Raw genomic sequence first — 16,134 nt, 5'->3', positions numbered from 1 at the left:
AAAAAAATTAACTCTGACTTCTAAGGATAAAGTAATGAGATTTAGTGGACTAGTTTATATCAGCTGATTTTTTTCTTTTTTAAAGATTTTATTTTATTTATTCATGAGAGACAGAGAGGCAGAGACACAGGCAGAGGGAAAAGCAGGTTCCATGCAAGGAGCCCGACATGGAACTCAATCCTGGGACTCCAGGATTATGCTCTGGGCCAAAGGCAGCGCTAAACCGCCGAGCCACCCAGACATCCCCCACAGCTGATTTTTATTTTTTTTTTATTTTTTATTTTTAAATTTATTTATGATAGTCACAGAGAGAGAGAGAGGCAGAGACATAGGCAGAGGGAGAAGCAGGCTCCATGCACCGGGAGCCCGATGTGGGAATCGATCCCAGGTCTCCAGGATCGCGCCCTGGGCCAAAGGCAGGCGCCAAACCGCTACGCCACCCAGGGATCCCCCACAGCTGATTTTTAAATTAAAGAACAATTCAGGCCACTGAATGAGCTGTAAAGTAACCAAATTATGTAATATTTTGAATAAATACTGAATATTTTCTGCACAGTGGGAAGTATTAAAGGAGCATTCTGAAAATGAAAGATCATAGAAGATATTTTCTTCATATAACCAAGAGGTAATATTGAACTATTGGCTCTATGATAATATTTATTTTTTAAAAAAAGATGGACTAGACTTCTCAAATAAACTTCTTTGATTTCTCCCACCCCCACAACTCCCACTTCTCTTCTAATTGAGTCTTTGTGACATTTTCCATGTTTGTCTTGGTAGATTCTTCACGCAAAATGAAGAAGAAAAATATGAAAACAGAAATATGACACTTGGGGCAGAAGCACCAAAGCTTGCTAATGTGACATAGTCTCTACAACAGTGATTAGGGGCATAGTCTACATTTTGTATCAAAAGATGACACAGGAAAAAAAAAAAAAAGCAAAAAGTCAAACTCTTTAGCTACTGGAGCCAGAAGAAATTAGGCATGGTTACAATTAATATGCAATGTAGATCAATAATCGGCCCGTCTGCTAGACAGCTCCATTAAAATTCTTTGCTTAGTACTTCTGAGTGAGTTGGAAAGGTCTTGTTCCAGATTACTGACATACACAATACAAATTTACTGATCCAAAGAGGCAATAAGAAAATGAAAAAGCACAGTCGTCTTTAAGCACACATCAACGTATTTTCCAAAAAATCATATCTCAGTGATGGCAATAAACCCTCAACCCTCTACCTCAGAAGCTGTCAAGGGAAAATACTTCTTATCTATGCGCTCTTCCTCCTCTTCATCGGGTGGTGGCTTTGCAGGAGGCGGTGGACGTTCCCTCTGTAGAAGAGAAAAAGTATTTTACTACCTCTTTTTTCAAATATCTAACTGTTCTTATCTTAGCCCTTGGAAATGAAAAATAATACTGTAAAGAACTCCCCTGAGAGACTAAACTCAAGGATCTGTATCTAAACAGATGGCTTAGTATCTGCACATATACCACCTCCTCCACACACATACACACGTAAAATTCAGTCAGCACGCGCCTCGCTTTTTGATGTTTGTAGCAGAGATTGTAAACACTTCTTTCATATTCTAGACCATGGTGAGAAATATTAGCACTGAAACCATGGAGCTGCATCATCAGAAAATGTCCTTCATCATATCCATAATAAAACTCTAGCCTAGGAAGGCCAATGGCTCAACTTTCTGACAATGTTAAAAAGAGGAAGTAAGTAAATCAAAAGAACCAATTTGTCTAAGTTCTAACAAACCCAAGTTATTAAGGAAGTAATGAGGAAAGTAATCAAAGATAAAAATATCAATTTCTGTTCAAACTCAAATGCTACCCCCATTTATTCATCAAAGCTCAGAACAGGTCTCTAATCCTTGGTCACCTCCTTCAATGATTACTATTATGTATCATTCATATATGAAAACCTTTCATCTCAGCTTATTTAAAAAAGGAATATTTGTCAGTTATCTGCCCTATAGCAAGGACTGGTAAGCTCTTTCTCAAAGGGCCTCTCCAAGAGAGGAAATATTTTAGGCTTTGTGGTCAACCCTGCCACTGTAGTACAATGTAGACGGAGAAGATATGTAGATGAGTGTGGCTGCATTCCAATAAAACTTTATTCACAAAAATGGGCAGCTGTCTGTGGGCCATATGTTGCCAATCCATGCCCCAGAGCAAGAAGCACCCTTAAGCAGAGATTCATGAGGTCAAGCGAGGTAGATGACTTTAGGAATACACACAACATCTGGTGGCAGAAAGCTGGAGAGGTTTGCCGTTGTACCTGCAATATCGTCAGCACTATCAACAGTCCAAAGTCCAAACCATGCTTCATAATCAACATTCCTACCACAAACCTGAACCAGAAGTTGGCTTGTAGCCTCATTCCCTGGCTTGTAGGTTAGTGTACTGTGTTGCTAGAACAGGAATATTTATAAAAGCCAGGGTGGAGGCACCTGCTGAATTATGCAAGAGCCTCAGAGAAGTCTGCAGGATGTCTCCCATGTCCTAGGAGCCACAAGGGTCAGTTAGCATTTGGTTAGCATTTGGCATCCATGATCTCTCTCTGTTAAAATATGCCTCAGCACTCAGTATTCTTGATAAATCAGCCCTTCCAATAGTTACTGGAACCAGATGGATACCCCACGGCAACAACTTCAAAACAGACTCGTCTTTTCAAGCCAAACAAAACTATTAGATCAGATTGTCCACTCAGCTCCACTTTTCCTAGCTGTCTAACTGCAGGAGTGCAGAAACAAGCTTGGTTCCTTCCAGGTGTCACCTCCACAAGGAAGGGGATGGGAAAAGCAGCAGGCCTGTAATCTACACCAGTTATCCAACCCTGGGGTAAAGATAGCTGAGGAAAAATGAAATGAAACACAACAACAGCAAAAAGGGTCCATTCCAGAAGCCTTCTCAAGACTAAAGGAGCCTAGAAAAAACAATATGAGCACTTCTTGTGCAAGAAGTGATCACCAGGGACTCTGGAAAGAGAGAGAGAAGCAAAAGCCTCTGCTTTTCTAATGTGAAAACGCTGACCCAGGTCCTGTAAGCACCAGGCTGATTTATGCTCACCGTCCATTGCATTTGTAAGACACAGAACAGTCAGTCCCTTGGCCACAGTTAATTACCAAAGGCCAGGAAGGTAGCACAGCCACAACATAGTAAAAATAAAAAAGCACGCAAACGCCCCCTCCCCCCCCCACCGCCCCCCAAATGCATCAGAATTTACTTAGCAAGACCACCAGAGGATAGATTCCTGGAGTGGGACGGAACAAAGAGACTATAAATCAGGGGCTAAACCCACAGGAACTGGGTCATTCAGAGCTTACTTCAGGAACCCTGCGTTCTTCTTGTAAAGCCTCCAGCTCCCTCTAATGGACATCACCTGTAAGGACCATAAAGCGATGCTCTTCTCCACAGGTGAAAGTGAAACAAACCAGCTCTGACCACAGAAGCACCGTGCTGGTGGTGCTTGGCATGTACGTGTGCTTCCACCGCTCACGGGGGGTTTTATCAGCCCTTGATAATACCCACTATGGCGGTCTACTGCAAGACTGGTGGGCTTTGCCAAAATCCATACAGAAATGATGGGACTATTCTAGGACCAGGCACAGAGCCTAACCAAAAAAGAACATGAAGAAACATCAAGCCATCCCCAGGCACATCTGAAAAGGATCACCTGGCAGCCAAAGGGTCATCCAAATGGTCATGGGGCAGATTCAGACCAAAAGAGAAAGGCCAGCCTCTCCAACAGGAAGAATTAATATACCCTGAAAATATGCTGCAAGTTGGGATCACTGGGATTCTGTTAGAGCAATGGCAAGTTCGACAAAAATGTGGTGCTCAAAGCCTGAAATTCTTGTGCCCGGCAATGCAGAAAGGAAGGTCAATGGGACTATGGATTCAGGCTTAGGCTCAGAGTAAAACCCTGAGGGAGAAAAAGAGAATAAAACATCTTGAGAAGGATGGACAAGACTGGAAGCAGAAGCAAGTACTAGAGAAAGAAGCAGTGAGATGGGAAGGTAGACCTTGGGAAAGAAATGGCTGGAGAGATTGTAATTGGGAAAAAACGGGAATGCTGCATGCTAACACATATGATGTCTGATTAAGCCTTGCTACCACCCTGCTGAAGGCAGAATCTGTCCAGATCCAAATGGATAATGCTCGGAGGGCAAATGGAAGGTGCGAATGCACTCCAGGTAGCCAAGAACTTACTTCACTGAGCTCTTTCACCGTGGAACTGCTCTCCAGAGAGAAAACTAACAATACAAAGCAGAGACCCCAAAGACAGAAGCAGCAGATGCCAAAGGGGAATAAAATGCTTCGATCTGCTCTAAGGCCCAAAACTAACAGGACAATGCACACATATTACGCTGAAATCAGAAAAACCAAAATTCGACCTCAAGGCACTCTATACGATTTAGCCACACTAAGCAAGAGTGAGATGTGACAGTGCCCAGAGGGACACGGAAGCAGGGTGCAGGCCTCTGGAAAGCGAGCCACCCTCAGAGCACAGTCCCTCTGCCCTCTGCCATGCCCCAGTGAAGCACAGGCTGACAACACAGTCCCCAGCTTGGTGAGGGCCCCAGGCCACATACAGGCCTCACTCCAGCAGCCTTCACTCCTGCTGCCTCAGTCTCCTTGTTCACAGAGTCTCGGTCAGACGATCGCCCACTGGCCATGCTGTCCAACGAATGGCAGGAGACGGCATTATATAGCGCCTCGTAGGGACCCTCCTCTTCAGCATTTGTGTCAAAATCAATGATCAGTTCAGTCACTGCTTTCTCCACATCACCTGAAAAGGTCAGAGAGTGAGAGTCAATGGCTGGAGAGCAGTTTCGGATTTCCAACCACTGCAACCACCCAAAGCCCCTCATCAGCCTGAATTTGATGAACAGTAGCTAAGAGCAGGAAAAGAAAATGACTGCTTTGCTCCATGGACAGGAATCAATACAGAGAGTTTCAGTTGCTCTTTATACCCTGAGACTTAAAGAGATTTTTCTCTAATTCACTATAGCAAACCCTTGACGTCTATGACGTCTATGAGGGATACCTCCCCAAGACCTTTATGAATTCCCAAGGACCTCAATGCCATCATAGCATAACCTTAAACCATAAAACATAGCAAAATATAACTGCAAACTTAAGTAATCCTTTAAATTCTGTGATGCCTTTCTGACATCTTGGAGGCTGTGCAAGGTTAAACTCACTCACCAGAGACCTAGTAACAGACTACCTGGGATCTGAGTCTGCGACTCTGAAAAGTTACGGACTGTTGTGGATCAGCCATCTCCGGGTCTCTGGCAAATAGTCAAAACCGTAACTGTAAAATCCTTGAAAGCTAACATCTTAGTGAACTACTAATCCCATAACTAGTAGATTATGAGGTCAAGAAAAAGTACAGGGGTGGTGGAGGAGGGGGTAGACGAGGACTCCACAGTGAAGACAGGCCGAGCACCCTCTAACCTCATCCTGCACTCCTCTGAAAAATCCCTTTCCCCTTCCAGTGTCTGGTTTTGTTCTGTTCCTCTGGCTGTCTTTACCGTGCTTTGTAAATACCTGAAGGAAGGTGTCAGTCAGCATTTTGTCTTTCTTGTTCATCATACCTGGGACCCAAAAGGCTGCTCGATAAATCTGAAATGGTGGATTTCAGTGGCTAATGATGGAGAGGCTGGACTGCCCAACCTAGTGCCCAGACTGCATTTGTTAGCCAAATGATATAGTACCAAAATCTGCCATATACTGTCTACCAACCAGATGACACTCGTTTATTATATATTGAGGGCCAACTGTGCTTAAAGCATGATAGCGTGTGTATAGAAAAAGGTTTCCTTGAGATTTGAATTCATCTTGAGATCACCCTGTCTATGACACATCCCAAAACAGACCTCACAGAGCCAACTATAAATTAGAGAATAAGATAAAGTAGGAAAGAAGAGGTCCAAGCTCAAAGGCCTAAGGTATATCCAATAAAAAAAAGTTCATATACTAGCTGGAAACCAATACATTTGATTATGAACTTATTAAGTACTCCCAACCCCCTGAAGTTATTATTTAAATGAAGCTTTTTGCATTCTACCAAAGCCAGTTCAACTCTTCAAGGTGAGAGCCCATTGGTTGGCAGAGAAAGGCCGCCTTACCCTGAGACTTCTGGGATATGGAGTCCATATTGGAGATGAGAGGTCCCTGGGACCTGAGGGTTTTATCAACCTCTTTTGCACTTCTTTTTCCAGTCATGTGATCTACGTGGAAAGACAAAAAAAGCTTCAGCAAATACAAATTCCTTGGTTTGGCTAGTGTGTCCCCAGGCCAACCCGACAGGCAGATGAATGGGTACCTTCAATAAGCGCTGCTATCTGCTGGCTCTTTTGAGAAGGCAGTTCCCGGACAGTGTCTAGGGCAGTCAGGCCACGGTTATCTTTGATGTTGACATCGATTCCTAGAAAGGCACACCAGGTTGAACAGGGGGAGTGAGCAGTTGCAAGACAGCCTTAAAGGGGGTCCAATTCCAGGACTCCTAACGCTCCCAGTAGTACAACCAACATTTTTCATCCAAAGACATTTAATCCAGCTCTTGTAGAACAATTTGTACACTTGCAATCAACCAATGGAGACATACATACATTGGGTTGGAGGGCAGCCAGCAAAAATCCCCCTCCAGGGAGGCTAGGGAGAAACAAGCCCACCCCGGGCATGCTGTGTAGACGAGAGCGCTGCCGACCTCTCACCTGCAGCCAGCAGGATTTGCACCACATCAGTCTTGCCAAACAGAGCAGCCTCATGCAAAGCACTGCCCTTCTCCGTCTGGAAAGCAAACGAGAGCGCAGAGCAGCATGTCATCAGAACAGTGACCCAGGTTTGGCGTGGCTCCACACGACAAACGGGATATAGACAAGAAGGGGCAGGAAAATAAAATAAACCACACAAAGTCCTCTGTCATTATCTTTCCTACTTTTCTTGTCTGTATTCCGGAACCACAATCGTGGCCCGGACATGAAGTGTGTTTGAAATGCCACCATCAGGCCACACAGGAATAACTGTGCAGCAGCTCTTGGAGCCACCTATTGGTGAGAGCTCCTCAAAGCTCCCCCTTCCTGGCTGAAAGGAGTAATGAGAAGAAAAGTACCAGGGGAAAAACAAAAAACCACCTTGACGTCCCATGTGGTTTGGTCAATGCAAATCCTAAGGACAGCAGGGAAATGCCAAGTCTCCTGCTGGCAAGATCAAGTTGAGGGGACTTTGCAGGTGGCCAATGTGTGCGGTGGGAACACCTGTATAGGAAGATAATGAAACTGTTCTAATTTTGAGAGGGAGTCCGCAGGCACATCTTTTCAGGGCATAATGACTATATGTTACCCCTGAAAAGAAAAACATAAAAAATAACAATAAAACAGTAATGGACTCACTTGAGGAGTTTCCCTGAAGTTTTCACATTAAAATGAGTCAACAAATGGAAGCATTTGACATGTGGTGAGAAACGTGCTAAATGAAAACACAGCCCAGCAGCATGGTACTTGTGCCTTCCCTAGAGAGACCAGGCCCCCTGAGCCCAGGAGGTAGATGTGCCCCACTACCTGGTAGTTGCTATCCATGCCGGCGTCAAGGAGGACCTGGACCACAGCTTTGTGGCCATTCCTTGCTGCCAGGTGCAGAGGGGTGTGCTTTTTAGTGTTGCAGCTCAAGAGGTTGGGGTGTGCATTGAGGAGCATCTTCACCACCTCTAGTCTCCCGTACAGCGCGGCCAGGTCCAGAGGGGTCTCAAACTTGTTGTTGCGCATGGTGGGGTCCGTCAGCTCCTCTAAAAGGACCTTCACCACCTCTGTGTGGCCGTACTGTGCCGCACAATGCAGGGCCGTCTCGTTGTCGTTGTTCTAAAGAGTTTAACAAGCAGATCCTGTCAGAAAGGTAACTGGCAGACTGGCATATGACTTGGGATGCACACGTGGAAAACCACTGAAATTTAAATGAGAAAAATAGCAGCAATATTTGGAGGCTACTAGAAGTCGGTCAGATTCCAGATATACTCCCCAGCAAATAAGCCTGGCCACTCCCATCAGCCACACTGTGCCCCAGTACTGCCAGAGGGGGGCTGTCATCAGAAACTATCAGATTTATAGTCTCCTCCTGTGTGCCATGAAGGAAGTATCTCCTTGCAAGGAGGTGAACTGAGGGAAGGTGGCAGGCCTTGGGCCGAAGCCCTGGAACACAATGCCAACAGTATCACTGCCATTGACTCATTTTAAACTTCAACTGGTTTTACAGTTTATATTCAGTCAGCCCTACAAGTACTGATTCTAGATTTGTTGACCATCCACTGCCTTATATACAAGCTTTCTTGAAAGAGTTTGTCATTTGCATAGCTTCTTGCATGCAAATTAACCAGCCAACAATCAAAGTAACAGAGCGGAGCACCGAAAATCATGAAAATCACGCTCATCACGCTCATTCAGATATCAGCCACAGCCATTTCCAGGGGGAGGGAGGTACTGGAGCTCCGTCATAGAGGAACTTGGCGGGGAGGGGGACCCTGCTGTCACCCTGTGCCTACTCCCAGAGCCTGCACCAAACAATGCATGCACAATTGACAGCACAGGGAAGTGTTTCTTATGTAGGAAAGATTCAATCACAATCACACACACGGGAATGTTTTGTGAGAGGTGCAAAATATTCAAAGTTGTAACAGGACCATCAATTCAAATTCACAACCCCATGGTCCTTTAATGCCAATTTTGTTTCAAAACAGGTAGAACCTGGGATGAAATAGGAGAAGTTTGTGCTTCAACCATCAGGAGCAAAATGTTAGTCATTCCAATTGTGCTCCTTCTTTTACTACTACTGCCAATGTATAATTAGAGCAGGAATAAAGTAATTTCCATGACTTCTCCCCTTTTTTAGATGCACTAATGAAAATAATTCTCCCACAAGATTTTGAGATTCCTAAGTTTAACCAGGAGTCTTCTGCCACTTTAGAGAAACAAAGCTTAGAGGGTGATGTGTCCATCAAGTCAATATTGTGCACCTTTCAGTGATCAAAAGGTAAAAATGCAATGTTTCCACAACTGCTTTAATTCTATTAATTACATTAAAAGTAACAGCCCAGGAGTTACCCAAACACACATGCAATTCCATCTGCTTTCGATCTGGCATTTGACTGCATCACTTTTTCCAGCTACACCAAGTGTACCAGAAAGATCCAGAGCCACTGGGAGTGAAGCCCCCAAGGTCAGAATGATAGAAAGAAGAAATTTTAAATGAAATAAGGACAGAAAAAGTGGTAGCAGGAGGCACATGCAAAGATAAATGCACACAGATAAATAGAGGAAGCAGCACTGAGCTCAAACACAGCTCAAAGAGAACAGCAGCTGAAGTGCAGGCAGCCTTCACTGGCCACAGGACACAGCTGGTTAGCAATGGCCTCCTAGGATACAACTGGGTCCAAGGGGTGGGTTACATGTCAGCCTAAAAGTCTGGAGGGAAGAGGAAACTCTGGGCAGAAAGCAGATCTTTGGGGTTCCCTGTGCCAAACCAACCACTTAAGACCCCCATTTGGAATGCCCATTTCCAATTGAACACCAGGTGCTCCCTAAGCCAACTTAGAGCTGTCACTTCATGTTCTCACCATGAAAGGCAGCTACATCAACAAAATACACAGGGGCTTTCTTTACAGTGGTTGCAGGGCAGAGCAGCAACCCAGAGAAGTTTTAAGAGGATTCTCAGGGTTTTACAGCTCAAGATTAGCATGACAGTAGGGCCAAGAAAGTCAGCTTATTCTTATTAAGACTCCAATCCAGAAAAACTTGTTTACTCTGAGGCAGACACTGCTGTCTCTTTTATATCCAAGTTGTCTCCCAACAACTCGAATAATCTGTCCTCGATTTTGTTAAAAAAAAAAAAATAGTATACCGTTAGGGCCTGAAGAACTGTAAAACTCTAAACTATCCAGCAGGAGAAAAAAAAAAGAAAAGAAAAGAAAAATTTTCTGTTTTTTTTTTTTTTTTTTGAGAACTAAAGCAACTACCACAAAGCTGCCTTACTGAAAGCAAAGTCTTGATCACTACCAGACAAATTTCCTGCTTCTGTTAAAAATGGCCTAACCACATCTCTGCAGAATGTTGTACTAAAATTCACAGTGTAGAAAGCATCTTTTTCATGCTTCAGTCTTTGCCAAACCTGGTCTGGTAACTATAATACTCTTGAGTTGAAGTCTGTGGTGACCCCATCTCTCAATTATTGAACACAGGCCATCATAATGAGCTCTTCCTACCTGCTCCTCTTTGAACGGGACAACTATCAGGGCAGGAAGCCACTAAGTGTTGATTCAGGGACCCAAAGGAAGGGGGGATTCCAAGGAAGTACAGATTTGTCATGACCTGGAATCTTCCTCTTTCACACCTACCAAGTCACACCACAGGTGCTCACCATACCTCAAGAGTTCCCAGAATCATATTACTATGTATTTGGACTGAGGAAGGAGACTAAGATCAATTAGTCTCCCCAATTTTCCCCAAGGTCTTTGCACAAACTCTCCATTCCTGCCCATCTTGAGGATACTCACTTTCATTTCTCCTTGCTACAGTTAGTACCTCTAAGAAAAAAGACACCAATACACTTTACATATGGAGACCCCATTTAACGTGTAAATCCGTCATATTTCTGCATTGTCTACACCTATTTATCTAACATATGCATAAACTACAAGCAATAGAAAACTATACAGAAACATTTGGTGGCTTTTCTCGTCTTGAAACTATTCTAAACCATCACTTCCCAGTGCTTAGATTTTAGCCCAACTGTACTCTTGTCCACTGTTGATAAATACTTAAGTTAGAAACAACAGAGATCTCTGTAGCAGCAAAGATATAGGTTTCAGAAATATACTAAAATTGGAACAAAAGGACAAACTGGGCCTCCTGAAATTTAGCAGACAAAGGAGAAACGTGAGAACAGAGTCCACATGGAAGAAGAGTTAGACTTACTCTGCAGTGCTCTGGAAGGCAGAACCCTAACCAACAAGATGGAATGTTTAGGAAGACAGGTATCAGCCAAGTATAAGAAACCAAAATCAGTAGAATCCAAAAAGATGCTGCCAAGTGGTAAGCCTGGTCGTTACCAAGAGAAACAACCAACCAGATGAAACAAAGGGTAGATGGCTCATCTTTCAGGTGAGAGAAGAGGATTCCTATACCGGATGGAAAGTTGGCCTAGATCAGTAGCTCTCAAATTGGCTTCATCCTGGAATTACACGAGTGCTTAAAAGTAACTAAGTCCCACCCCAGGCCTGCCAAGGTAGCACCTCAGAGGGTAAAGCCCAGGAAGATTGTTATTAAAAAGCTTACCAACCTAGCAGGTACCAACTTGACCAAGCAATCATCTATCAGTGTAAAAAGCAAGACAAACTGACATCATTGTGCCTTGTGACATGAAGGAAGGATATAACATCACTCCTGTGGCACTCCTGAATCTAAACTGTCAATGTTGGGGGTCTCTGTGGCAAATGGTTACCGTGTTTAGCCGTTACTGAAAGGTTGGTGGTTCAGTCACAGCCAGAGACATAATGTTTGTAGTTCTTAGTCATGAAACACTAAGAAGGGTGAAAGAATTGTTCCAGATTATATATGATCCTAGATTGTATCCTGGGCCAGGAAAAAAATTGCTCTAAAGGATATTATTGGAGAAACTGGTGAAATCTGAACACAGATTCTGTATTAGATTCTAGTATTCTATCAATGTTGAATTTTCTGACTTTGATAACTGTACTGTGGTTATACAAGTGAATGCCCTTGTTTTTAGGAGACACATGCTGAAGTTCCAAGGTTAAACAGTCATGATGTCATGACTAAGTATCAAACAGTTCATCATCAACTATAGCAACAATATACATATACGTTTGAGAGAGAAAACATGCATGCAAATGTGACAGAATGTTAACAACTGGTGAACCTAGGTGAAGAGTACAATGCAGTTTACTGAATCATGCTTGCAACTTTATGTAAATTGAAAATTTTTTCAAGATAAAAAGTTTTATAAAAGCTTCAGGTAAAAAATAAAAAATAAAAAATAAAATAAAATAAAAGCTTCAGGTGCAACCAGATAAGCTCACCAGAATGTGGAGGCAATTGGTCAAGAGAACTTCCAGGTCTCTTCCAGCTCTGAAACTTAATTATTTTTAAGTGTACAGGAAAATAGATCTAAAGCCATTTGACTATTGCTCATCTTATGATATTCGGAGTAAGTTAAAATTATTTTTAAAGGGGCAAATAAACAATTTTAGTAGTTGCACCTTAGCTATGAATGACCTACATTTTGGACTGATTTATGCTGAGTTGCTGAAAAAGAAAAGGCTCCATATGTCCAAGAAAAAGATGAAAGCTCATGAAAACCACCTCTGCTCCCAGAACTCCTAATTTCTACAGGTGCCTGAGTGGACTTAGCACACAAAACAATTCCCAGACACAATCTAGGTCAATAAAAACCCACAAATCAGGATAAAACCTAGTGAAGTTAGAGTCAAACTAGCTCAAGGAGAATTTGCATTTGTAGTAAAATCCAAACAACTTTATCTCTTTGTGCAGTTTGTATCATTTGGCCTTTGCGGGGTGGGAGGGAGGCAAAGGGCAGTATTTCCAGAAAGAGAAGTATGCTCTTATTCCATTTAGACCAATTTTCTTTTTTGTGTGGGAAATCAAGGGGTAAGAAAATGTGCTTTTAAGAACCAAAGGCCTACCCTTTAATCAGAGCTTTAGAAGCTAACTGAACTAACCACCGAGTGGGAAAACAATCACTTCAAGGTGCCTCCCCACAAAACAAAACCCTAAATAGACTAATTGAGCAATGTTTCATTAAGCTTCAACCCACCAGTAACAAACAACAAATTCTAAAGTGCCGTTTCAGAAATACCACAAGGTATATACCCTTTAAAAGTCAGATTTCAAATATTACTAGTTACTAGATAGTTGTACTTAATGTACATTCTCTTATTTTTAACTTCAAATTAATCCAGCAAGGTAGACAGATAGTACACTGCACTTTACAGAAGAGGAAACTGAGGCTTACAGAAATGTAACTTATAGAAGTCAACAAAACCAGTAAGCAGTAGCACAGAATTCAAACTTAGGCCTGACTTGAAAGGCTGTGACATTTAAGAGTTTTCTCCTCTACTACACTATGTCCCAAAAAAGAAGAAAACCAAGTATCTTCCTATTTTGAATATTAGAAAACAGAATTTATAGAGAGGGGGCCAAACAAAAGCTAATGGATTCCTCTATTCCCAAACTGCTTATCCGCCATCCCTATCAAGGCCAGACAGCTGAATGGCCCACAGAAGCTGTGGAGATCCAGCCCACGGGGAGCTCCATTTGCTAAATCAGTATTTCTTAAGGAATATCTGCCTTGTATCTGGCAACATGCAGAAGTACCTTATGTTTCTCTTCCCTGAGGTTACTATATTCAGAACAAGGGAAAGGAGCTAATGTGAATAATGCACTGACTCAACCAAACTCCAGACTGATGCCAAAAAGCAAACCTCAACCTGAATGGTTCAGATCAAAACCAGCAGGTGAGAGCACTGAGGAGAGAGGCTAACCATTACCAACACACAAGCTCTGCCTCTTGATGTGGCCAAGGCCAGAGGGGCTGAGCCGTTCATCACCAGGCCTACCAGGCCACTACTCTCCCCAGCCTCACAAGGAGGGAGACTTGAGGCCAGTGCTCTGCTTGACCCTGTGACTTCCTTTTCTATTTCAGAGCCCTTCCAAGGGCCAAGAATGAGAAAGCAGTGAGAGAAGCTAATGGCTGGGGAGAAGCAACTGAGGTTTTCAAGTCCCAGGCAGAAAGGCACGAACTCTAGGAAATATGGAGGGAGCCACAAGGGACAGCTTTTAAGAGTAAAACAAGAGTCACCATATCCCTTCCCCAACATCTCCACTACCAGCTATTGAAAATTAGATTCTACGTTAAAAGAAATAGAGCAGAGGAAAAAAAAAAAGCTAACCCAGCAAGTACAATTTAACCATTTTTCTATGCTTATTAAAAAGCTAATGTGTTTGACATTTCTTAATTGAATTTTTCTTTTTTGAATTTAAATGAATTTAGCAATCACAATGGTAAATTATGCGTATATTATGGTTCCTTCTCTTTCCCCATTTCGGCCATTTCTAAGCTCTTCAGACATTCTAGGAAAAGCACCCAACCTTTCCAGAATTAGCATGGGTTTTAAAAATAAAGCCCAAACCCACTGAAACTGCACTTTCCCATTCCCAGACAAGGCAAAAGCAGATGGGCCGAAGCAGACAATAGCCAGGGTGATGATGAGGAGCCCGAGTGGACAAGAGTAGAAGCCAGAGAGGACCAAAGAGGGAGTGCAGCTTGGAGAAATGATGCAGAGAAATCCTGGCAGCAAAGTACACACCTTGGCATTGATATAAGGGTCAAAGGGGCCGTACTTTTTGAATTCTTTGATCTCAAGAGTATTCTATAAAAAGGAGAGGAAAAGAAAATGTGATGATAAAATGGATGAAATATATCAAAGCAATGCCCAGCTCCGAGGGGGCCCAACATGAGAACAACTCGGATCTGCCTTCTGGGTGCCTGGAAAGGAAGTTAATGGGGAAGGCAGGTTTGAGGGCACAGCACTCATCACCCCCTCTTATCCAAGCATCCAACTGGAACCACATTAATGGTTTTTAAATAGATCAATGTGGTACTACTATCTCGAGCCATTAGGTTCTTCCAGCTATTGCAAATGTCTTGCCCAGCCCCTGCCCCACCCACCTGCCTGTCAGATACTCAGAACACTGGGCTGGTGTCCCACCTATCAACAGGATACTCCAGGGGGTAGGCAGCTGTGAACAGGACAAGCTAGCACACTCAAGTGGCTCAAAAATCCAAGCAGCTGTGTTCCAAGGCAAAAGTGAGCAAAGACAGGATTAGAAATGGTTGCCGAAAATTTCTTAAATGAGAAGGACTTAATGGGTGTTTAACACCCATTAATAGTTTGTTTAACATTGAGGAATATTAGATTAAAAGCAAACCTCCTTGTACATTTCCTCCAGATAGGAGAAATTATAATCACTTTAGCCAGGAGGAGTAAAACTGCATTTAGATTCTAAAGCTGCAATTCTAGAGACAATTTTCATTCTTAAAAATATCCTCATCGATGATCTTAAATTTCTGTGGCTTACCTATCCAGAAAAAACAGCCTGAGAGGGGAGAGGGAAGCTGATTAACAGCTACAAACACACAATCTTCAAATTGAGAGATTTGGGCACATTGCTTTAATTTTCTTAAACAACTCAGAGTAAAGCTCCCCTTCTGAGTCAGTCATGCTCTTAACAGCTCAATGAGAATGTGCATAGCCTTGCTGATAGGTGGGCTCGCAAGAGTGATTTCCTATTTTTTGAGGAATAACCTTGATCTAATCCTACAAGTAATGTAACAATCTCCTCTCAGCAAAGTCATTAGGAGAATAGTCCCGAGCTCACTGAGAAAGAGCAGCATCTCTCTCATTCAAGCAACTAAAAAAAGTACCTGCTTTAGTTCAGAGCACAGAGGAACACAGAATGGCTTGTCACACACAGAAAGCCCACCTCCTCTCAAAGGGACACATGATCTCAGATCCAAACCACAGGAAACGATATTTTATGAGAGGACTGTCTAGAACTTGCATAATGGAAGTAGAACTTTTTCCAAAGGAATCAATGTAAAAAAGAGGAAGTATGGTCTCAGAGTACCTAATCCATGGCCATTTTAAGGTATTTTTGCTCAAATGCTGCCTTTTTTATTTTCTAAGAATTATCTCTGCTTTGTCAAAGCATGGTCACTCTGAAGTTGACATGACACTCTGAAGTGTAAATGATTTTCACTCTGCTGAATTACCTCTGACCTCTGAGGTTACTCAGATGTTTTTGTGAGCTCCTTTTTCAGTCCGGTACAAGTCTGTCCACTTCTGCCAGCTGTGATGTAGGTAAGACAACAGCATGGTCCACAGAGCACTGACACATACTGGGAGGATTGCTATTTACTGGCTAACGTTGCACTGCCATGTGAATGGTCTAAACACAATGTATAATTAATTAAGCCTGCAGGTTTGAAATGGCCTCTAGGCAATTTTCCGGGATTTGCATTATTTCCC

General features: G+C 42.9%; 1 protein-coding gene across 4 annotated transcripts in view; it reads right to left on the bottom strand.

Annotated features, from left to right (window-relative positions):
- The window catches only part of ANKS1A (ankyrin repeat and sterile alpha motif domain containing 1A), a 179,935-nt gene that overhangs the window by 88,689 nt on the left and 75,112 nt on the right, over nt 1-16,134 (bottom strand). For 3 of the 4 annotated variants that reach the window (XM_055329712.1, XM_055329713.1, XM_055329714.1), the window contains exons 4-10: nt 14,413-14,475; nt 7,580-7,876; nt 6,734-6,809; nt 6,343-6,444; nt 6,146-6,247; nt 4,604-4,800; nt 1,238-1,330 (exon numbers count right to left, since the gene is read on the bottom strand). In XM_055329712.1, coding sequence (XP_055185687.1) covers nt 1,238-1,330; nt 4,604-4,800; nt 6,146-6,247; nt 6,343-6,444; nt 6,734-6,809; nt 7,580-7,876; nt 14,413-14,475 — 930 coding nt within the window. The remainder of the gene's footprint in view (nt 1-1,237; nt 1,331-4,603; nt 4,801-6,145; nt 6,248-6,342; nt 6,445-6,733; nt 6,810-7,579; nt 7,877-14,412; nt 14,476-16,134) is intronic. The other variant, XM_055329715.1, reaches the window with a different exon arrangement.

This window comes from Nyctereutes procyonoides, unplaced genomic scaffold, assembly GCF_905146905.1.
Source record: "Nyctereutes procyonoides isolate TBG_1078 unplaced genomic scaffold, NYPRO_anot_genome, whole genome shotgun sequence".
In the NCBI taxonomy this organism is placed as follows: Eukaryota; Metazoa; Chordata; class Mammalia; order Carnivora; family Canidae; genus Nyctereutes; species Nyctereutes procyonoides.
The sequence above is the reverse complement of the archived record's forward strand: the minus strand, read 5'-3'. Positions and strand labels throughout refer to the sequence as shown.